At 36.1% G+C, this 26,137-nt stretch overlaps 1 protein-coding gene across 1 annotated transcript in view; it reads left to right on the plus strand.

The window, feature by feature from the left end:
• LOC140245247 (uncharacterized) overlaps positions 1 to 26,137 on the plus strand; it is a 48,103-nt gene that overhangs the window by 12,225 nt on the left and 9,741 nt on the right. Inside the window, exons 4-7 of the mRNA XM_072324866.1 lie at positions 13,822 to 14,035; positions 15,091 to 15,243; positions 24,060 to 24,158; positions 25,777 to 25,911. Of these exons, the coding sequence (XP_072180967.1) occupies positions 13,822 to 14,035; positions 15,091 to 15,243; positions 24,060 to 24,158; positions 25,777 to 25,911 (601 nt within the window). The remainder of the gene's footprint in view (positions 1 to 13,821; positions 14,036 to 15,090; positions 15,244 to 24,059; positions 24,159 to 25,776; positions 25,912 to 26,137) is intronic.

Genomic DNA, 26,137 nt, shown 5'->3' on the forward strand with positions numbered 1-26,137 from the left:
TCCGCAACCGCCGATCCTATCCGGGTTGTGCGAGTAGGCCTCATTAAAAACAAAATAATATCTGTTTATTGTGGATGTCTATACCCAAATAAAGAAATCTAAGAAAGCTATTTCTTCATTTTTCAAATGATATAAAGGACAATGTTATTTTTACGTTCTGATAATTTCCCTTTAAATAAATCATATTATAGCCTCGTACAAGTGGCGCGAAGAAATGAATTACTGTAGGGCCTACAATGTATTAGCTAAACAGCATGCACAAATACGTACGAGTCGATCATCTCAGGGAGGTGAGACTCACCTCCCTGATCATCTGGAGCCGTTGCATAGTGTGCGATTAGCCTTTATTTATAGACAAAACTTCAAAGAACAGTTCAACGAAAGAGCATGATAATACTATGGTTATAGGTCCTACATTTATAGGAGACTGCTTGAAGTGAGAAGGAAGAAAGAGGGAGGTTTTGCTGGTAGGGTACAGCAAGGATAAACATTTTGTTTTTTCGGTGAGCTTTGTTCTGATAAGAAAATTATTGTTCAGCTGTACTTCAAAACAAAAAAAAAAGAATGTTGGTCTAATAGTCTGCAAACAAATTGTTAATGTGTATGCAGGGGATTACAATGGAGCTATGCATGTGGATTTCATTTCATTTATTTATTTTATTCTCATTTTTCTTTCAACAAAACATAACACAAAGTAAATCAAAAATGTAATCATAAGCAAATATACATTACAAAGTATGACATTCAATGGTAATTAACAAACTAATAAAGATATGCACACATACTGGAATAACAAAGTTATGTTTGCAGGGTAAAAATGAGAACTAAGAGGTCCACTAAAAAGCACTGCTTGTAGATTTTAGACCACTCTAAAATATCTCCAAAAATACTTATTATAATTACAAGTACGTAATTATGTATAATGCAAAAAATAAGACAAAATAAAACAAACAAAAGAGACACAACGACGTGACATGACTAAACTTGAGGGGAATTTACGAATGAAAGGATTAGAGCAAAAACAAAATTAAAGGAAGAAGGAGAGAAAGTGAGAGAGAGAATGCCTACACGCTGAACAGGATAAACGGAAGAGGAGATTTATTGATTGATTACTCACATTGTCCACTCTGGAAATTCTTTATACGTTGGATATCGCAACAAAATTAACATTCAATTCATCACAGGTACACCACAATCAGACATGTCATAGAGTACAAAATGAAACTCACTCACATTAACATACAGTAACGTATGCACCATAATAACATAATACATTAACCCGACATTTACAACTACATGTATTCCACTCATAAATTTATTTGATAATATCCTTTCATATATCATCATTATACACCAAACAATTATATCACCTACATATCCAAATACATCTGTATAATTCATAATTCATAACATTCATATATATATACATATATATATATATATCATAATAATAATTACCATGGCAGCGCCTTATCAAAATAACACCAAATGTGTCTTGCATGTACACCTGTAAATCATTACATATTCCAAGTTTAAAATTACATAGCTTAAATACTGTGGGAGTAAAAAAAAAAAAAAAAAAAAAAAAAAAACCAAAAATTACCATAACAATGATTTCTCTATCAAACACACACGAGAAACATGACAGTCACCCAAACTCTCTGGATATGCGGGAGTAAAATAATAATGAGAATAATAAATACACCAAAAACTAATCATTACAACTTATACTCTGGTATTATACGTGTGAATGGAATCCGGGACAAATGCACTTCTAAATCGGGTACGCTTTGTGCGAGGAGGACAGAGTCTGATACCTGATCTGTTCAGGCAATAGTAACCGTACAGACGGTGTGTTAAATCGGTCATTATCTTGTTTACCTTGACCATCATTCTTTCCACGTGTAAATCCTGTGCCACTGGCAATTCCAACCCAATGATATTTTGCCACTTTCGCGGTCTATCGATTCTATAGCCTTGTCCTTTTGTGTAAGATTGCCATAAAAACAAAATCAAGCTATACATGACGATAGATTTGATAAAGGAATTGTAGAAAAGAACCATCAGTGTTCTATCCAGCCTCAGTTTGCTCAATTATTGCCTGATGATTGAGGATGTATTTCGGACAGCAGCTGGTGACTGCATGCAGCTGTGGAAAAATTATGGAAATGAAATGCCTAATTTCATTACTTTATAATGTGATTTTTTTCATTGCGTTAGGGTGTTACCGATGATGAATCTTTATTTGCTGTAACCTATATAGATAATGAAAAATAAATATCTGAGCCAGAATTTAAGAAAAAAAAAAAAACGCTTAAAGAGTATAATAATGGAGATTTTTTTTTTCAGAACTGAAGAAATTTCAAAATCTAGAGCCAGTGTATATAAATGCATTCTGAGCTAAAGGTTCTCAAAAGGGGTAGATGAAACTCAGACCGCCTAGGTGTAAAGGATGATCATGAAACCATCGATTTCGTGGAAACATTGAATTAAAACTACTGGGGAGAACATTTGTGTTGTATAGATGAACATGAATTGACCCAGTTGAAAAAGAAACAAATCTTTAATTTTTCAAATCTTATATTTCTTTATGAATAATGAATCCGAGTGGCGAAACCCTACAGATAATACGAAGTAGGGCCTATATTTTTGCAATAACAATAATTTATCTAATAAAATTTGATGGGCGATGCCCCATGCTAAAATTGAGATAAGGTAATTTTATCAAAGAAAATACAATGTTAACAGAGAAGACATTGGAATGCGATACCAATATTACGCTAATCATTTTACTTATTTTAATAACATGAGGCCTCCACGAAAGTTTTTCATCTTCTCTGATACCAAGAAAGTTTACATAGGATACACGATCTAATCGAGTATCATCAAAATAATTTCTGTGCTTAATATTTATAAGGATTTACTAAAAAGTGTATGCTTAATTTTCTGAAGGGTTTATGAAGATCTTATCCACTGAGTTACTTTTTTTTTCAAATCAGAGTTGACGGTGTCTACGAGAGTAACTGGGTTTTGATGAGAAAAAAACAAAAACCCACATTTGAATCATCATCAAAATGCATAAATGAGAATATGTCAGATGATTTGTAGAAATCATTAATGTAAACTATAAAAAGCAAAGCACCTAATTTATATTACCCTGAGGGACGCCACATTTAATATATTGAAACTTGAGTTATTCTCGTTCAGAGAATATTGTTTTTCGGTTCTCCTGAACCACTCCAAGGACTTCTCCCGTATGCCGTAATGAGACAAAATGGATTAAAATTTCTTTATTTTAAGCTGTTGATTTAAAGTTATTATAACTCGAGATGAATAACATTTTCCTTTGCTTACTTTTCTCCTTATTTTTCTCCTTTGCACTCTCAATCTCTTCTTTATTTTTCATTTTTAATTCTATGAGTTTTTTTCTCTCTTTGTTAGCCTACCGCTTTTACCCTTTTTACTTTTTATTTATAAAGATTCAATTTTGGGTACATTAAGCCACATTTCTGTCTGTTTCCTGTCAATTCATGTTACATGTAGTTTACTATAGCTGTTTTTCATTTTCTTATCTCTTTCAATTTCTGTCTATCCCATTGCCACTATTGGCTTCACACCTTTTACATGTGCATGTAATATGTATTTCCATTAAAGATGTATGTACATAATTTTATATGAATGAAACTTAATGTTTACGAAGAGAAAATGTAACTTTTTTGTGGAACACCAGATTTCGGACATAGGTGCACTGTTTGGATATTCAAGTTATGGTATCACTAGAAATCAGAAAATTTACGTGAGTTTGTGATACCCCATATTTTGCATGCACTCTAATTTCTTTCAAGGGGAGGGCTAGTAACTAATCAATGGGAATCAGTGGGAATGCTCTGGGATGATTGTTCCAATTCTAGTGGGATTCATTAAAGAGTCCGTATGAAAATCATTTGCTTCAGAACGGTCTCATATTCAAGTAATGTGTTGTTTAATTCCCCGTCACTGGATACAGGCATGCTAACCCGGAAACATTAAACTGCACATTACTTGAATATGAGACCATTATGAAGCAAATAATTTTCACAGAACAAAAAATGTACTCTTAAATGAATCCCCCAAGGATTGGAACAATCATCCCCCAGCATTCCCACTGATTCCAATGATCAGTTATTAGCCATCCCCTTTCAATAACAGACGATTTTTTTTTGGGGGGGGGGGGCGGTCCCTATCATGAAAAGGGAAGACATTCAAGATTGAACAGATGGTACAGTATTGACTATAAGATGGTGTTCAGAACAAACAAATAATGAGTAACCTGTAATACTAAACAGCATTCAATTCTTTTAGAATTCAGAGTTCATTTTACACAAATTAGCTTCAAATTGCTGAGATATATGTACCTACAGTGCGTATAAAAAAAAGCAACAAGATTTAATTTCGAATTTGTGAAGATGGTGTTTACTTTACTCCAAAGTAAGTAGCAACATCATAAATCTCCTCTTTTCAATGACATCCAATTTTTCCATTTCCAATGGTGTGGGGAAATGCAATTCACTCATAATTGGATCCCCTTCTCCGTATTCAGAAGCGTGCAATAAGAATCATAAACCACGCTGGATATTTGGCTCATACCAACTGTTTTGTTTTGTTTGTTTTTTCATCAAAACAGAATTCTGAAAATTCCAGACCTATTTTATTACAATCTCGGAATTTTCATGTATAAACTAACAACTAATTACCATCTGTTTTTATCCACATGTTCAAAAGGAACACTGTTATCCCACTTGCAAGAGTGACGCCTATATATAATATCACCTTCCCCGTACTCCCTCTATTTTTGCAAAGAAAACAATTATATTTACTGGACCCAGATATTGGAATGACCTCCCTCAAGATATTACTTCTTCTTTGTCTTTATTCACCTTCAAACGCAAATTAAAACAGATATTACTTAGTGCATACACACTTCCAAGTGTTTAGCAACTTTTTTTTTTTTTTTTTTATACTCCCAGTCTTTTGTCGTTGTCCGCAGCTTCAAGTACATTTTTTAATACATAGCATTCCTTTTCAAACACCGCGAGATCCGTATACAGTCTGGTTTGTGATTACTTTATCCTTTATCGATTTTTGTACTGATATAATTTTAGTTGGTCAAGACAAACATATCCGTTCTCCGAATAATATATGCCTATGAATTAGGAACCTACAGTTTTACAAGCGTTAAAGCTTTGTATGTAGGCCCCATCATATTTCTGATACTTATTTGTGACATCTTCATATGATATGACCATGTACATTTGTGTCAAGAATGTTTTTTTTTTTTCTTCTTCTTCTTCAATCAAAAGACATGATTCTTGTTTTATTGTCATTAATTTTGTAATCTCATCATTGAGGATATGGAAATATCAAATTTGATGTGAACATCTTATTCATTCTTACACGGTCATGGATGGCTGAGTAATCATTCTTTTTGGACAATGGGTCAAATTGGACTTGGGACCAAGTTTCAGTTAGTGAGACCAGCACAAATCCTTTGCAATTCACTTTTTTTTTTTATGTACAGACTGGTGAGACATACCTAGGGCCCCTCTTCTTTGCAACGAAAATGGATGCTTACAAATCTTAGATGAACATGTGATTCCTGAATTAATGGAAAATTTTCCTGTGCAACAAAGGGATGTGTTCAGACGCCTATGGTGGGCACAGGATGGTGCATCAGCCCATCGACTTGTTGCAGTAAGAAACAGATTGGCTGAGGTATTTGGAAATCGGGCGATTGCCTTGTATCATGATGTGGATTGGCCACCAGAATCTCTGGATCTGACTTCTTGCGATTTGTTTTTTCTTTGGGGTTTTTTCAAGAGCAAAGTGTTCATTATCCCTCATACTGACATTGCAAAGAGACAAAGAATCACTGATGAATTTAAAGCTCTACGCCATCAAGCCACAATGATTCGCAGAGCTGTGCGTGAGATGTAGAAAAGAGCTAATCTTTGTGTGGGAAGGAATGGTGGCCATGTTGAGGGGCATGGGATGTAATGTTAAAAAGAGATATCCGAAAGTTGTGATTATTAATTTCATTATTCCATTTGTTCAGTTGATTTCTGATGAGGTGCATTGGTTCTTGCAGTGTCTAAACTTGGTCCCAAGTCCAATTTACCCCGCAAGTTGTCTAAAAAGAATGATTACTTCGCCATCCATGACCATGTATGCATAAATATCATTTTGAAGAGGAGTATTATATGCTGCTACTCACTTTGGTGTAAAGTTAACACAATCTTCACAAATTTGAAATCAAATCTTGTTGCGTGTTTTTTTTATACGTACTGTATAAATAAAGAGACCCTAATTAAAGGATTGACCCACCTTATCTGCCCACTACACATGTATTTTTTTTTTCAGTCCCAACCGATTTTGTATAATGAACTTTCAATTTCTCTTAGAATCGTATGCTCTCTATTTCAAATGTGCTTTCTGATTATCTTGCAAAACGTAAAATTTTCAATCGCCCATCTCAACCAAAACTATACTGTATCTCTTTAGAATACCTTGCCTGTTTGAAGTAATCTCTGTGTACAGATAGACCGCCTCCCCAAAAGAGAAAAAAAAACACATACTCACATACACACACACATTCATATGCACATACACACGGACACAAGATATAATAAAGACAACTGAACACACAAAAACAGAATTCATCCCGTCATTCTTAGTTGTTACAACTGAAAAAATAATGAACCAAACGAACATGCATGTATGACGTTGGCGATTACATTGGTCGTTATAAAAATATCGCACTAAAATGATTAGGTTAGTAAATTAGACTCTGTGCCATGAAAATAGACATTAAAATGAAGGTGGACTATTTGAGCTCATAGTATGTTTAATATGAAGCTCCTTGTATTACAGAAGTTAACATGAAGCATGCCGAACATTCCAATTACAGTAACTCATTCGATTATTCTGTTCAAAGTGATTCAAATCAGAGATAGGTTGGCATGATCAACGTCACATCGTGCAGAACTCTACAGAGCAGAGTTCTGTGACTGTACCATGGCCACCATGACGACGAAAGAGATAAGGGAGGGTGAGAGGGGCAAAAGGGGAATCGCTTTGTAGTCCGGGTTGCAAATTGGCAACTTTATTCGGTTGGCTGGTCAGAGAGATTTGGAGAAGTTCATTTGCTGTAGAGGGAGACTGGAAGAGTACATTTTACTGAAGGGGTGTTTCCCCATTACCACTTTGTATACATTGTACGGTATAGACCCGGATCGAATCGGCGGTGGGGGATCTTATCGGCGGTGAGGCAAAAATCCCGCCGATTGGATCTGGGGGATCTGATATACCGGCCAAAATCCGCCGATAAGTTCCGGCGGAACTTATCGACTGGCCGGAACGGATCGCCTGTGACACCGGCCCTCTGTCTGGCCTTTGTCTTTTCCAACTTTGTTGGCGCGCCTTGGACATGAACTAATTGCTCAATGGTTTTGGAATTTTTTAGGCTCTAACCTTTTTTTTTTTTTTTATTTATTTTTTTTTTTAAACAGTCTGTAATGTAATCTTTTCCTGTCAGGGATTTCCAGGTCTGATTTAGGCTTTATGTAGTGGTTTGAATTACAATGCTAAAGATGTCTCGAGATGAGTTGAAAATGTGTAGTTTTGAGGGTTGATTAGATGAGTAAATTTTGATTGTGTAGGATATGGTGTGACTTTTGTCGTTGAATAAGAGGGTATGGTCCTCTTTCAGACCTGGGGACCCCACTGGGGGAGCCATTCTCCCTGGGTGTGTTATGACACGGGGGTCTTTGAGGAAGCTTTACCTTACTACTTATTGATGAACCATGGTGGTTCTCTTTTTATTTTATCTCTGAATTGCTCTTGTCACTTTTTCTTTTTCTTTTTTTTTCTTTTTCTTTTTCTCGTGTTTGCTGATTGATGATTATTTGTAAATATTGTGATTTTATGTGATTTCGAAATAAAACATATAAATAAAAAAAAAAAAAAAAAAAAAACATTCCCTAGTCAAACTTCGTTTCCTTAAGGAAGTGAGAAATAAAGAGACAACTTCGAACTGTTGACATAATCGACACGTCATTCTCCAAACGGTGCAGGGCAGCTGTCAGAGAGAGGTTTGGTTTCCAGTATCAGAAGGTAGATCACCATCCTACAACAAAAGATATCAAAGTGGCTATGTCCAAAGGGAACATCATACAGCTTCGCACAATTTACAGGAGTGAATCAATGTCAAGTTAAGTCAAGTCAAATCAAGTCAAGTCAAGTCAAGTCAAGTCAAGTCAAGTCAAGTCAAGTCAAGTCAAGTCAAATCAAATCAAATCAATCAGGTCAGATCAGATCAGATCAGATCAGGTCAGATCAGACGAGATCAAATCAAATCAAATCAAATCAAATCAAATCAAATCAAATCAAATCAAATCAAATCAAACCACACACTGTATGCCTTATTACTAGTTTTGAAAAAAAAAAGATACTGACAGCATGCTTCTCATTTCTTGCCTTCGCAAAATTATTTGCTCTTTTTAAAGATTTGATACCAAAAATAACGTTGTGGAACTACTACATTTTAGATGCAAGTGTGGAAAATGTTTGATGTATCCCTTAAAGGCCCAACAGAGTCATTAGCACAGACTCAGAGCTGCGCTAAAGGAATTCTCGCTGTGAATTGTCAAGAACGATTTTCCAAAATAAGAAACATAAAGCCTGTCATTACTCATTCAAGGATCACGAGTTTGGGGGCTGGCTTCTGGAATAGCAGGAAATAAAGAATTGAATTGTCAGTTGTACTTCTGGCAGCTGACGTCATAGTTGTCAAGAGCTGTATCAGACCTGTAATAACTGCCACAGGTCCTGTATAACATTTATATAATATTGACTGGCCTCGAGGGAGATACCAGAAATATTGCCCAAACTGAAAGAATATTGCCCGAGTCGAAGACGAGGGCAATATTCTTTCAGTGCGGGCAATATTTATCTGGTATCTCCCTCAAGGCCAGTCAATATCATAATTATTACCTATCCCCTAGGAAAATTAAGAAAATATGTGAATACAGCTATACACTATGATATAGATCAAACCACATTTGACTACCTGTAGATCATCACCAACATGTCGAATAATTGAAAATTGTTCATCAATGTATATCATTCAACTCCAACTTCAAAGATACATAATGTAGTTGTAACAGGCGAACTTCAAACATCTGAACTCTTTTACACTTTATTTTTGCTTCTGTTTCAATTTGGAGAGTTGTAATAACTGTTGGTCACTGTGTAGTTAGTCATTGTTTGACGCGTCGCGCTGCTGGAACTAGTGGAAGTGGTCGACCTTGTATGACTTGATTTATCGGCGTTCTTCTGCGGTGCGTGTAATCGACACGCAGCGACGTCCTTGAATATTTTCTCTTCGTGGTCGATCGGAATGTTTACATGAGGTGGGAAGAGAAGGAGTGGAATCTCTCTTCCCACCTCCCGGTTTTACAGTGCACTCCCGTTATAACGAACACGCGGTTATAATAAAATTCTGGTTATAACGAAGTAAAAAAATGGGCTGCAATGTCATCCACTCTATGTATTTCTATCGTTTATTTGTTCGGTTATAACAAGATTCCGATATGACGAAAGAATAACTGCCGGTCCCGAAGATTTCGTTATAACGGGAGCCCACTGTATATGTAAAACCCCGGATGCTCGTAATATGCTCTAATATCGCCCGCTGAACTCCCGACCCTGCAAAATAACAACTGTAATTGCCTCGCAAAACTACCTCGAATAGGTAATAATTGCCGTCATTCGAGATTACAGCATTGTCACTTAAGTCAATATACTAGTAGTATAAGGGCAAAATATTGAGTTTTGCGTAGATACTATGTAGTATGATTCCCTCATGATTCCCTCATTTTCAATCTCCTTTTTCATTCTTTTTGGCTTTTTCTTCCTGTTTCTCTGCTCTCCTAGTCTGTCACATTGTTTTATATTTTTCTCCATGTATGTTATTTGATTCTTACTGTTCTTGATTCTCTTAAAGGTCCAGTTTACCTTTGGGAGCAGTGATTTCAAAAATTTTCAAGATATCATATTTGATGCATATGTGTAGGTCTGTTGTATCATAAAACATCCTACCATATGAAATATTTGCAATAAAACCTAAAATAAAAGGAGATATCAGGGTTTTTCTCAATAAACCGTAACTGTATACGGTTTAGTCTGGAAATTTTTTTATTATAACTATTGTTCACATTTTATGTATTTAACAACACTTAACATCGATTATACGGATTCAAATTTTGACAGTGGTTGTTTCTATCCCTAACTCACATTTTAGAACTATTTTATAGCACTAATGCTTTCATCTGCAAATGGTAAATTATGCCTTTAATCCTCCTCGAAATGGATATCGATATAATTTCCTCATTATGCCGATATTATCATCTCCGTGCAACGATTTTTTTTTTAACATTAAAAAAAAAATGTTAATATTTTTTGTGTGATGGTATGGAATTATTTACAGCTCTACTTGGCCTTACTTTTTGGAGTGAAATCAACTTCAGCTTGCCTGGAGTTTCTCTTTAACCTGTAAATGCCTCAGAAATCATATTTCTGAGGCTTGTTGCTGTCTCGGTGTATTATAATTGTTATTGCTCTTTGTTAGTATCACATACTGTACAGAATTGCAGTCTCTTATCTTTTTTTTTTAAGATAAGTATGATAATAATATGTGTTTCAGTAAACGCTAAATTTACAAATGATTCTCTAATGGCAACAGATTCTAGAGGAGTAAAGTTCCTGTTTTATTTTCAAATTTTTATTTAGAATAATGTCTTTCCAATTTTCTGCAGATCTAATGAATTCAATTGATTCCATTTGGAGAAGTGAATCAAGAAGTGTCAATTTTGTGATGACGAAATAATTCATCCTGTAGAATTCCTCCAGATTTGATCGCTCAAAAGAAAGGATCACCAATTCACTGTGTCCCTTAAAAGTTGACATGGCGCTTGACTGTGGTTGACCGTTCGGCCATCAGTTTATCAATCCGGATACCCAAGGATTTAGCCTCTTTTCCGCTCCGTGTTATACTTTTGACTAACATCTCCGTTTATTACAGTCATATGCACGGTAGGCTGAAAGGTTCAAATCGGGGAAAATCCCTATGTAGAATCACGTAATTCTATGTCTATTGTGTACCAAAGGAAAAAAAAAAAAAACAAACACCAACAACACCAACAACAATCAAGGTCTGCCGGTAGATTTCCATGGTTGGATCAGGTCGTTTAGGACAGGGAAATAACAATAGCGACTATACTCGTAAGCATGTTATAAGGAAACGAATGGAATCAAGAATGGAATCTGAAAATAAAGTCTATCACTCCTAAACATGTCTGCAAGAAATCAAGAAAACATCATGACTCGAAGATCGTCTCTCTCTCTCAAAGAAGTATTAATTTTCTTTTGGGTGATTTATCTATTTATCCCCTCTAATACAAAAGCAGGGTAGTCCCATTCTTAGCCACAAAGGCCTGCCTTATACATGGAAGCCTTGCGTCATACATAGAAGTGTGCACAATCAAAAAACAAAATCAAAACGAACATAAATATGATGAAGCTGATAAGCAATTGATTTGTAAGGGCAAAAAAACAAGAAAAAGAACAAACAAACATAAAAGCAAGTGATAAATTGGTATCTAACCATACAGCTAGTGCAATGTATCATATTATATCAAAATAGAGATGTGTGTTGTCACCTTTTCTGCAAAGAAGAGGCTGTTTGAATTAATGGGTATTAATGAATGAGGGATAATAAATGAAGGAACGTTTGTTCTATTCAGTTTTTGGTTTGGGTACGCGCAATTGATTGATTGATTGATTGATTGATTGATTGATTGATTGATTGATTGATTGATTGATTGATTGATTGATTGATTGATTGATTGATTTGAATTGACAAGAGAGGGCAGACCGAGTGGCATAGGTAACAGAATGTTTGGTCACGAGGTGAGTGATGATCTATTGTGGGGTTAAATTATGTAACCATTTGTACACCATAACACAGCAGTAATATTGTATTCTTTGTTCAATTGACTGCCATTTTGAGACCGTGAGTAAGATCTTGTGCTGGCATACATGTATAATAACCTTAATTTAGTACCAAACGATTTGGTACCATTATTGAGCCTACTGTAAAGTGCTGGATCAATTTCGTCAAAGTAGAGCAAGAAATATCGTTCGTGCGTATTACTGCCACCAAGATTTTACCTCCCTTTTTTCACCCTCTTGTATATCAATGGAGGTCATGATAATTTATCTTCCAACCTTGAGTGATCATAAAGGATATGCCCGATAGGTTATGAGGACTCTTTCGGTAAGTGCAAGTACTGCTCTTGCATTGTATCTAAAATTTTAGTTTCGATGAAATATAAATGTGGTAATTCTTCAGTCTTAGTAGGCATTGTATAAGATTGTGAAAGAGAGTACGCGAAAGGAGTGTTTGAAACCAAAACATTCTGTGGGGATAAATATTTGCTTGAAGTTTCCACAGTGTCGAACCTTGGTAGTATACGCGGCGCATTTAATTATCAGGCGTAACGCGGGAAATACATTGCCATTAGCAGTATTTCCGTGCAGGGAAATGATCATGGGTAAATTTCTTACAGTGTCAACGGCAGGGGTACCAAAACAAAGCAGCTGATTAGAGAAAGAACCAGAAAAATGTTGTCTAAGTATCTGAAAAGAACTTGTATTTATGTTGTTGTTGTTGTTGCTTTTTCATGCGGAAAATAAGCTATCTTTTACGCCCTGCCATGGATGCAAACAGCGCAATCCCGTTCAACACAGTCATGACAGATAGTGAATGGCGAGGTCGTGTGTCGACGTGGTAATTGGGAGGTGCCTACTACAGACGCCATGTTTCACATGACTACTTGATCACCTTTATTTTCTCATCTCATTTCGCCGAATTTTCCACAGTCTGTTACTTTAATTGCCTAACCGATTTCACTCCAATTTAATAACCTTCCCTCCGAGGAACATTCTCCTTTTACCCCTACAGTCAAACTGCTTGTATCACTTTTTCTTACTAGCTTGCCTTAATTCTTACCTCACCTCCTACCCCAAAATTTGTTAGAAGGTGCAAAAAACATCGATGACGATATTCGGCAAGTCAGGAGTGCGTATACTGTATTTTGAACTCTGAGTCGACCTATAAATTGTCGCACCATCCGTGGAGTGTTTGATTTCCTCTTTGATGTGATATTTAATGTGGTCTCTGTGACCCCGTGGCTCTTATTAAAGTTCTAACATTCTGGTTAAGTGTAGGACAAAATGTTTCTTCAAGCCTAGGGACAAACACAGACACACAGACACACAAACATACTCACACGAACTATCACATCACATGCATTTTCTTTTTCTCACATCGATATTTTAGTTATGTTTACATTCGTTGTCTTTTCTTTTTTTTTTTTTAGCCAATAGCCTTATCAATTAAGCGCCGCTTGTGTTGGAGGTCTTAACTTGTATTGTTTCGGTTTTCTTATGGTAAATCGTCAGGATATTATGCCAAGAAATTACTTGATGTATGAATAACTAACGTAGGTAAGAAGTAGAGATGATAAAATAACTTCTTTATAATCTTATTTATATTCTGTTGCGGTGCCAATTTGTATTCCAAGTCATTATTCTATTTGTGTGTATTTTAATTGATAATATTATGCATAGATGAATAAAGTTGAGTTAAAATATACCTTGCAATTCATGACACCACTTAACTTGTACATAACTGACATAACAAACCAATTATTTCTCGTTTTACAGGACGTTTCGAGAGCAATGGTTGACCTCCAAGTACGTCAAAGGTCACTTTGCGTCGCCAGCAGGATTCCCATTCAAGCCTGAACCTCTTCCGGGTTTCATGAAGATGGGGGTGAAGACTGGGTATCTATGGAAACGAGGACGGGATGACAATATGTTTCAGCGGAGATGGTTCTGCTTCGCCCGCAATTCGCTTGTATACTACACAGAAGCCAAGGTATGGAATACATCGTATTATGATTATATTACAATTATTTATATTGTATTATGAAGGTTGAACACAGGAGAGATGGAATGTGGGGGTAAGAAAAGACGAGAAAGGGAGGGATGGTAGGGGTGCAGCAGTAGAGTAGAGAAGACTATTATGATTACATGAATAATCATTACATCACAGATGTTTATCTCAAGGAATTTAAACCAACATGCCTGTTATTGCAAGTTACGTTTTATCTTCTTCTTCTGCTCATGCACAAAGTCGAACTACGAAATGGCTTATGTAGGATGTAATGTTGAAATGAAGAATAACTTTAAAGCTCCTGGAATGTCCTGCTGCTACTACGTGCCAGGTACTGCAAAATCTGACATCCCTCTTCCGCTTTGCGTGAAACTTCGACCTTGTTACTGCCTGTAGGGGGATTTACTGTTCTTTGGCTTCATATTGTAAATATGATTAACAATATCATAATCGGTCTGTGAGGTTTAATCATCCGGAAGAGCTCTCCTTATAGAGAGAGAATAAGAGAGAGACACACACAGAGAAAAAGAGAAAAGAGAAAAAGAAAGAAAAAGAAAGAGAGAGACAGATTTTCCAAGCGACATAGCGGAATAAAAAAAAAGACAAAAGAAAAAATGGGCAGCAAATTTTAAGAAAAACTCAGACACGTTGCGACATACGTACGATCATGAGAAGTCAACCAATTGTTCACTACATACTCTTTATGAAAATTTATGTTTTATTATGTTTATGTTTATGTTTATGTTTATGTTTATGTAATTATTATTTAACTTATTGATCACATAGGCCTATATAAATATGTTATATCTATCCATCTTTTCATCTCTCTCTCTAATACACTATGTATGATTTATAAAAGATATGTCTATAGTGATACAGTATGACAACACTTAGAAATCGCTAGGTGCATCATTTTCCTACTTTGATTACGACATCTTATTCTTTTGATGTCGTAATATATATATATATATATATATATATATATATATATATATATATATATATCACTATCAATGTGTGATCGTCATCCCAATCAGATGCAGACTATGCGAGGGGACATCAACCTTACGGACGTGCACGTGTGTCTCGCATCCGAGCAAAAGATCCACTACCCAAACGGTCTTCAGCTCATCATCGACGAGGGAACGCGGGGCGTCCGGATGATCTACCTCTACGCTGAGCAGGAAAAGGTAAGCTGAACGAGGGACGTGAAAAAAAAAGCAAAAGCAAAAGCAAAAACCATAAACAAAAACAAAAACAAAAACAAAAACAAAAATAGAAATAGAAATAGAAATAGAAATAGAAATAGAAATAGAAATAAAGATAAAAATAAAGATAAAAATAAAAACAAAAATAGAAATAATAACAAAAACAACACAAAAGCAAAAGCAAAAACAGAAGTAAGAACATCATCAACAAAAAAATCCTCCATGACAACGAGAAAAATAAATGACTATTGACTGACCGAATTGATAGATGGATGACTGAATGAATGGATAAGTTTATGAATGAATCAATTGTAGTTATTAATAATTGCGTATTTGTGATGCGTAATGTGTAATGTATTCTTTGTATTTTTTTTTACAACTTTTGTTTGAGGTAAAAAATGACAACTGAATTAAAATGAATCCACATACATGAAATATGTAACATAAGGTGCACAAAAAAGGGCAGAACTGGTGAGCGTATCGATGAATAAATCAGTGATATACATTGTACAGATTAAATTCATTTATACGGCAATCTATCGTACCTAGACGCACACATGCTTACATACACATATTATGTATACATAATTACATTGCACACCTATACCTAGGCTACAGCAATCTTACTAGAGTGTATTACTTGAACACTCATGAGTAGTACAGTTCAGACTGAGTCAAGCGATAGTAAACCAAACAAGTAACAAACTCATTTATTTCAGATCTTTTTATTACAATATGTACGCCGTGATTATCACCAGAAATGGCTGTAGGTAATGGAGGCTGGTGGCTTTGTTTCAAAGGAATAGTTGTTTCGATGTTGGTGGTTATAGCGAGAATATAATCTCGGTATTGATTTGGGAGTAGTGCTGGTAATCATAATGTTAAGACTGTAGTATTGATAATTTTCACTAATTGTGTCGTTGTGGAATATTTTAGAGGTTGATGAACTGTTTGGGCATACAGGTCTCAGCTGAATGTAATCAGGTGTTCGAGAAGAATTGGAGCCATCAGAGTTCAGTTGTGGTTGAGTCTCTTGTGGTGCCGCTGATATTCAAGAAACAGTGCTTACAAAAACAACGTGTTTTTGTACGTACGAGGTTTTAGTGGGTTAGTGTTTGCAATGACACCGTGCTAGACTTTGTGTAATAGAGTGGTGGTTATTGAATGGTGTAAGTGGGTTTGTGTATAGTAATGATGCCACCGTGGTAGAGCTTGTGTTATATAGAGGTGGTTATTGAATGGTGTTAGTGGGTTTGTGTTTAGCAGTGACACCATCACATACTAGACCTTGTGTTATAGAGTGAAGGTTTTGAATGGTATTCGTGGGCTTGTGTTTAGCAATGACACCATGCTAGACCTTGTGTTACAGAGTGAAGGTTATTGAATGGTGTTCGTGGGCATTGTGTTTAGCAATGACACAGTTAATGCTAGACCTTGTGCTGAAGTGGCGGTTATTGCATGAATGATGTGCTGTAAGTTGGTCTATTTTTAGCAGTGATGACACCGTAGAATAATGATATGTCTTAGTCATTATGATTTTTAAACTTCCTTTTTTAAGGAGGGAAAGAAAATGTTGAGGACCTTTGCCACTGTGAGGAGATTGAGACCAATGTAAATATACGCTATTCATCGATGTATACATGTACATGCAGTGCGCTTCCGTTGTTAGCTGGTTGAAGACCCAAACAGGATATGAATGCAAACTAGTTTTGCTTTTACTTCTTTTCTATATTTTGAAGTGTCCAAGTACATAGGGACTTTGGGAATTCCTGACTGGTATGTTATGCTGTATAACTAAGGGGGGAGCTGTGGCATAGTGGATAAGACTCACGACTCCAAATTGGAGGACATGAGTTCGATTCCCGCCCAGCACTTACGTCCTTGGACAAGATGTTTTTACTCACCATGTCCCTCTCGACCCAGGTGTATACTGGCAACGCTGGGGTAATAACAATGGCAGGGCCCTCTGGTAGAGCAATGGCGATACTGAAGAGGCTACCCTTGATAAAGAAGATCTTATTGTTACATACATTAGGCCTATTATTATTATAATTATAATTATCATTATTATTATTATTATTATTATTATTATTATTATTATTATTATTATTATTATTATTATCATTATTATTATTATTATTATTATTATTATTATTATTATTTTTATTATTATTATTATTATTATCATTATTGTTATTATTATTATTATTATTATTATTATTATCATTATTGTTATTGTTATTGCAACTAAGAAAAGGTTTACCACAAACTGTGGTAGTGTGGTATCGTCATTATCATAATTATCAAGATCATTGTCATAGTAAATATAACGTTACTCTCTTTATTGTTATTATTGTCAATCATTATCATCATCACCATCGTTATTGTCATCGAAACTCCTCCCCTTCGACACCAAGTCGAAGGGTGCACATATTATATAAACAGCTTCTGGGCACCCGCCAGTGAGGATATGCAGCAATTACTGAAGTGCTTCAGGAAAATGTTGCGGTGTCTACATCCCTGTTTTTAGCCAGGCCTGTGTTTTTAACTCTGGGATTCCATCACGCACACGGACGTCATCACTTATCGTTGTTTATGTTGGTCGACGAACGCGTTAAGAGGCCTCACATCGTATTTCAACATTGAAAACGTTCAAAGTGCATAAAAGATTTGCAGTTGCCTTCTGCGCTGTGTTGCATGTTTTGCCCTTAAATGTTCAGTCAACAAACCGGTTCTCTGTCCTGTTTTGAAGATTGCATGAGGAAGCTTGTTACTGTCCCAGTCTTTGTTAGTCTAATGAGTGTGAAGAAACAAGGATCGTGCGTGCTCATCAGCGCCAGCTGATACTCTATACGAGTGACTAATTGTTTATTTTCCGGGATCCCAGTAAAATGCTACAATGTCTTCCTGTAAAGCATATCTAGGATCTGTTCCTTGGTCAATACTTCTGTCGCGAATTTTGCGCTCTACCAGTCTACTGCAATACTTGTGTAATAGACTGCCTGTAACACTTCTTTCACGTGATTATACAAGTTCACATCTGATAGTAAATTCCTATAGAGGTTTTGTCAATGATATGACAATGGTATGAACAACGTATCATGTACAAAGCGCACATGATTTCTCTACTATGCTGCTTTCGACGAAACCCGGCAAATCGTTTCATTTTAATTCTCAGATCTTCAAAATACATTGGTGTGCTCAAACTCCGTCGAAAGGTCCCAATCAGTGAAAAAACACATGATGGTGTGTATACGTGTGTGTTAAATTCATGCGGAAGTATACAAGTCCCCTGAATTCGAATGAAAGCGTGCCCATAAGCATCCAATATGCAGGTTTCTATCTGAGCACCATTAAAACTACAGCATTCCTCATCAGGTCTATCGTGTTTCATTTCCATTTTGACTTCAATATCCTTGGTTTGAAAAGTAATAGAGCCCGAAATGGAGACCAAATAATATTTCATTATATTACACGTCACTGTCATAATATAAAAGTGGATGGAATACGCATTTGTAGGTATAACTGTTCTCCTGAAAACCACAGAAATCCCATGGTGAAGGCGGTTTTTGAGAGTAGGTCTACATGTACCTATAATGAATCTGGAAATTAAATTTACTAAAATTGTATTTTCGTAAATACCCACTATTGACCCGAAAACAAAAGTTCATAATTCCCATGAGAGTGCCTTTGAGGCATGCCCACAAACTAGGTGTTATTTCGAAGTTAGTACAAAATGCACCATTCTCATGCTTCTTGCCAATTTTTCTCACCCACTGATAGTTTAGTTTCGATTTAAATCAAAACTGCGCTGAAGGGACAACGTGGGACGGAAATTCCCCAAACCTTATGTTTCCATATTTTCGCTTTGCGTCTTCGGTCCAGAAATGACTGGTTTTATTAACCGTTCTGTTTTTTAGACCTGGGATAGAGTAATGTCCGACGCAAAGTAGATACGAAGTACACCCTGCGACCCGGATTCAAACAGACGATTAGCTGTCGTAAAGTGATCTTGAGATGCATCGTACTGTACTTACGAAACGACATAATATCATTGAGGAAACATACATTCAGATCTCTTTTGGTAGAAACCTATTCTTTACAGTGCTAATTAAATGGGCCAAAGCGATCCTATTATATCTTATACAGTAAACACGGACGTGAAAGATGAAATTAAATCACCGCTGGATGTGACATAATACACCGCGTGTTGGACTGTGTTGTGACAAAAAACACGTTGCTTCGCCAGGGTACCACATGATAACCATTCATACATTGGTGCATGAGAATGACTAATAACTTCCTTTGCCGAGAACGAAAGAAATCACCAATATAAAACATGTAGACTGTGTAATTACCACGTTTTAGTCTTACTAAATTTAGTACTCTGCATGCGTTATATGGGATTTTGTAATGGACTTGCAGAATTACAGCTACTGGCTGAGCAAGTTCTTTTTATCACCGTGTTGAAATATAAAAAAAAAAATTGAAAATAAAATGAATTAGGTGAAATGAAAGCGAAGTAAACTGCTCAATCCAGAAGAGAGATTAATGTCCATCCTGGGATATATTGGACACAATGATGAGATCAAAGGAACTTCATGATATGAAGAAATACATCTCATCGATGGTAAATATTTGGAACATTCTGAACCAACCATGATCGTTTACTCAATATTTATATCATGTGAATGGATCAATTGAACTGTACAGACTATTCTAAACTTTCGTTACGGTCTTGCTCAGTTGGCAGGTTTGAAAATATAAAAACAACAATAATTATATTCAAAGACAACCACAAAGATCAAACTAAACACCAAAAATTGCATGCTTGCTTCTTCGTCGGCTTGTGGCTATAATAAGCCTCCGTTTCTTCGTTGATATATCATCTTTAACAGCCGTTTAATTGTTCTGAACCTGTAATTCGTCATAATCAACAAACATTTATTCAATGTTCACATGGACTGGTATATCATAATACATGCAGTATAAAGTGAATTTTCCCTCAAGTTTAAGAGTGGAATACTAACTCACGCAAACATCTCCTTTGAAAAAAAAAAAAGCAGACCTTGCTTAGATCATCAAACTGTTTTATTTTTTTTTATCAAATGATGTTATCTTCATCAAACCATCATCAAGTTAGGACTATCCCGTACAATACACGCGAATTCAACTACATGTATGTCAATGTCCTCTCTATGTTGCTTTGTGCGTTTTTTTTTTTTTTACGTTAGTTTAAACAAAAAAGGATTGCACATCAACTCTCCTGACACATCTAACGAGTACATGTTTAATTCTTTTGACTCTTTGTTGGCAAAAGGAAAAAATGAGGATTGTAGAAATAAAGCCAGAGAGATGCAAAGAAGATTTGAAAGTTGAAATTTTGATTTTAAAAGAAAGACGTTGCATATATATTGTATGTTTTATCATTTACGAGCCTTTCGCAACGCTCTACAACCATCACCACAAACAGCAGTAACTTACTAACTACCACCTATAACAAACAGCAGCGACTTACTAACTACCACCTATAACAAACAGCAGCGACTTACTAACTACCACCTATAACAAACAGCATAGGTTCCTACATCTTATCAATCAACACCATCGGTCGGCGTGTCCCATTTATTGTTCTTGGAATGATCAGATATCCTTGTTAGTAAGATAGTTCCGACGTTGACCAGTGGTGCTAATCAAACAGGAGGCATGATGTTTATTCCATGCAGACGCTCGTAAGTTGTTGTTGGTAGTCCTGACGGCAGAGAATTGTAATTGTGTGGTGTTTGTAGAAAATATACATACTCGTCATTGGACATTCGTACGTGGCTTCCATCTTGAGTGGAGCTATTTGTTTGGGGACCATGAGGGTTGAACGGCCGCCAAAGTATAGGAGTAGAACACTACTATCGCTCAAACTACAGTATGTGGAGTTGGAGGGCGCTCCATACTTGCACACATGGCGACACATATTACGAAAACTTCAGACTGAATAAACACCCTTGTTCAGTACGCCTTCCAAACAGTATGAAGATTTTTCTTTGAGTCGCAAGAAAGCGAGAATCTCTATAATGCGAGCCGAGTGCCTAGAATGTTCGTGAATAGGACATTGATATGAATGCTATTCAGAAATCATCACACAGTGCTCCATTACAATCCTGTTTCGCAAATGACATCTCATGACCTTTACAATGCCTGCACATCAGTTCTATAGTACTTAAAGATATTTGAAATCATATTTTGGATAAGACATTAATTCTCTCGTGATTGATTGGAAGAGATCATGTGATTATAATATATTTTCAACTACTTCAAAGTGTTTTGTTTGTTTTTCTGAGAAGATGGCTGGATAGCCCATATTCAGTGCAATAGCTGGACTTCCATGGGGTCCACCTGGCCTCTTTTACATATTCCATGGTATTCTATTCTGTTTTGGACGATATTTTCCAAATAGTGCACTATTTTGTGAAATGATGTCTCAAAGTAAGTCTGACACGATTGCATAGCGCGCTGCCTTGGCGATGTAGATAGTAAGAGCATTCTTGGCCAGCTCAATCCTTGTAATGCTGTAAAAGAAACTTTTATGATATGCATTACGTATAATGATAGAATTTAATGCAGGGAGGTAAACTGAAAGATACTGCCCACTATTCCGGTGTATGTGTTTGTTTGTTTGTTTGTATTTATATCCTAATCATTTAAAACGCAAACAATAATAGATAAAATGTCAACATCATGTTTATTTTTCTGCGCTCAAGATGTAATAACTTCTTAAAACGAGAAAAAAGTTACATATCAATTAAATATAGTGTATAAATAAGTCCGGGTACGTCACGATCGGCTTTCGGTCACGTGACAGTATCAGGTGTTCTTCCACATGAGCTAGCTGCAGTCTTTTGTATACCGAATAGAATCTGTCAGTGTTTCCATTGTGAACGTACATACTGAATGTCAATTCAAATGTCCATTCCTCTTCAAATTCAGCATGTATACCAAATATTTTATTTATCTTTTTAACTTTATTCAATGTTATTCTCCAAGCTGGATTTGGATCGGAAGCAGCGATATGTGGATAGGTATAGACCTAATTGTAGTCCAGCCCCAAATGAGGCTTCTCAAAGAAGGGCCACTATCACGCGAATTAGGTGAAGGAGGTGTTGAGCTTTTGTATTCAATGGTGCACAAGAATGCATGCAATACTGTACATAAACACATAACAACAACGTTGCTGCATGTTAGTTGATCTCCCTGGCTATCTATTATATTAGTTAGCAGTCATTATCAATCAATTACCAGTGATTGCCATCTCTAATCACAAACGTCTCCAATTAATTGCACAACAGTACAATGAGGTGACAATGGCGGTCATCAGAAAAAACAAATGACTGTGATCGACACACACCGAAGCAGACAACTTCTCGTCGGTTCGCGTTAGTCCTACTCGATCCTTTGGGATGCTGTAGTGAAAGTGATGAGTTCACACATGGTGTCCTAGATCACGTACTGGTGTTAATAGGCGACAGCCGGTTTTAATCAGTGTCCATTATAGTGATCTTGGGAGTGGGTATAATGGAATTCGCTTAGGACTATCAACACACAAAACACGTAAAAAATATGATAAAATATGTGTACAACAGTATTGACACACTTTTTGACGCAATCACAGCATGAGAATGAATGGTACCAGAGTGAGTAGAGGGGGAAGAAACAAACAAACAAACAAATATATAGCGGTATGTCCTCATCGTCAGCCATGTACTGACCTAACATTATATCACTAAACTGCTTTTTGAATGAATACAATCGTTTAATGCTGTCGGATAAGGAATTCCAGGCGTCCAGCCCCCTATATCTTAAAAGATTTTTTGTTTTGTTTTGTTTTGTGTTTTTGTGTTTTGTTTTGTTTTGTTTGTTTGTTTGTTTGTTTGTTTGTTTTTTGCTACGGGACAATTCTTTGCTGGAGTTTTCTAAATGATAGACAGACGATGTGTTGGGTAGGAATAGATAGTAGAGTAGAGATTAAGAGGTCATTGAACGCTGAAGGGAGCTGGTTGAACGTGTATTCATACCTAAAGATTGCTGTTTTGAAGATGTGAATGTCACTACAGTGTTTTAATGTTGGAGATTGTTATGTAGCGGGAGTTCGTGATCAACCGCGTGATGGCATGGTTTTGTAAAAGCAGTATTACGTTTGCCTTGGTAGAACCACAATTTCCCCCACACAGTGATATAGCAGGGAATGTACGGTAATGTTTTACATGTTATATGTGTACATTTTACAAATTAGTCAAGGACTTTTGAGAAACAATTTTTTTTCAGACGGTATAGAATTCTGACACCTCTATCATCATGTCTAGAGACTGTGGTATGTACATTGTGGAAGTGATCGTTCGACGATAAATTTGAATCAATAGAATTACATAAAAGTTAAGTAAATTCCTTTTCGACAATAATTGGATGTCCGTCAACACAAACACAATAGTCGGTAAAATTAACACGTACAGAGTTATGAGACTTAAATCTTATAAGATCTTAATTGTTTTAAATATATCTAGTGATAATGTATTACAAACAAGCCACTTTAAATGAAAAGAAACTTTAAATATTTCTAACTTTAGTGTGTTGATGAGCATTGCAAACCTTTTATTGGAATAAAAAAAAATGTTTATGTCGTCTGCAAAAAGTATAAGACTACGAAGCGGCGATGAATTTACAATATTATCGTTAATAAAGATTATATCGTTAAAAAGGATTAAAAGATGTATAATATTACTGTTATTATCTTTATCCTCTTCTTACAGGACATGTATGAGTGGTACCAGTCCATCTGTATTTTCAAGTTCTGGGTCATGAAGCATCACATTCTGTGTGTCAGGAGAACTTCTGTGGACGATAAGGAGGTACAATGTAATACAATTACATTTATGAATGTCATTAATAGTAATGTCAACGACGAAGGTACTTTCTGTGATTTTATCATAGTATGCTGGGACTTTCTCAGTGCTTTTATTTATTTATTTATTTATTTATTTGTTTGTTTGTTTGTTCAATTATGAACAAGCTAATCCCAGATGGTTCGCAATACAGAATGTTGGCTCCAGTTTGAACTGTTTCAAATTTCACCCCATTTTTATTTGATTTTACAAAGTTAAGTGTGATAAAATACCCAGAACAGATATATTGAGGAAGCTTATATTATTTCAAGTTTCACATGTTGCCAAACTAAAGGTGATTTTGGTCACTATTCAAATAATCTTAGGCAATCTCACCCTGTCGCGAGTCCTCCATTGACCACTACACAAATCTTCACTAAATTCTCTTTCTGTGACATAAATTCGAAAAGAAGAAACTATGTCACCGGTATCAAAGTACTTAGAGTTACAGATAATTAAGCAGAGGGGTGAAGATGAGGAATGATTATCTTTAATTTGTCTCCCTCGCGGGTACAAATTAATTTGTAAGATTGCAATTGCTGATCTATACATTTTAACAAACATGTCATGGAAAACAGGAACCAGCAGTTGCGATCTTACAAATTTATTTGTACAGACAGAGGTAGACATATTGAAGACAATCATATCCTGAGTTGTTATGATTTGCAATAATAACGTGCTTAAATAGGAGATTCTAATAATACTTTGCTATTTGTTTCTTGTTCTGACCTAAGAGAGATATCTTATTCGACGACATCTAATTTGAATGTAATAGTGAACGGCAGTATTGCACTCATGTAGCATAAAGACATGACGAGGTTTTAACTGCCACGTCGTATATCATTCACTCATGTCCGATGTGCAATGTTTCACGAAACTTTCACTCTTTCGCATCTGCTTTCATTCTATACTTAAGTCAATTTGAACAAAAGAGTGGCCCTTTATAATCAGTTTTGATGAGGAAATGAAGAGAATTGGTTGAACGATAGTACTCCACGATGACCCAGTAAACCGACGATAATCTTTCAAGAGAATTACTTTCACTGCCAGTTTCAAGGCTAGTGCTGCACTCTTCACAACCTATTTTCGAGTTTATGAAGTTGCCTAGCAACAACAAGCCGCACGCAATTCATGTTGAAGTACTTTGCACCACTCTAGTTGTGAAATCATAGATTATTTCACAAACTGTTAAACAGTTCCTCTTTGTGGCAATGTCGATTCACATCGGTCGACAGCTAACGGGATGTAATTCAATACTTTGTCAGAAACTTTTAATGAAAGGATAGAGTAAGTATGTTCGCCTCAAATGAGAATTGGTAATGTTTCCCACACACTTTGCGCGTTCCTTTTTTCTCTAGCTGTTATTCACCTTGCTGAGGACAAGTCGATATTTTGTCAGCAACAATTTCTTGAGAGTCGTTTGATATAATTCTTCCCTCGAGTACGTCAGTCTTGTATGATCTTCATCATTGTTGTTTTGTATCAGGTTGTAAATATGTTCAGAAGTGTGAGTAAATTTCTGTGCTCGCTGGTCATTATGTGAGTGTTTGTTTGTTTGTTTGTTTGCTTGTGTCTTGTTGCACAGGTCTCACGAGCTCTTAATCGCGAAGTGACCATGGAGGGCTATATGCAGAAGACGGACAGTACGGGCCGGAAGCCCTTCAGGAGACGATGGTTTGTTCTCCACGGACAGAATCTCATGTACTTCATCAACCCACTGGTGAGCAAGTGATCGTTAGCGACAGTGAAAAACATAATATCATAGGTCATAGTGACTGAAGGCCAGCACACGACGTACATCTTGATTTGTGCCGGATATAATGACTCTCAGAGGCAAAAACTGCTTGCACTCATCGGTGCTGAGTACTGGAAGTATAAGCTCATTACATGGATCAATGGGTTGTAACTATATAACTATATCTTCAATGATGAGTGGGACTATCAGT

This window comes from Diadema setosum, chromosome 1 (assembly GCF_964275005.1).
Source record: "Diadema setosum chromosome 1, eeDiaSeto1, whole genome shotgun sequence".
In the NCBI taxonomy this organism is placed as follows: Eukaryota; Metazoa; Echinodermata; class Echinoidea; order Diadematoida; family Diadematidae; genus Diadema; species Diadema setosum.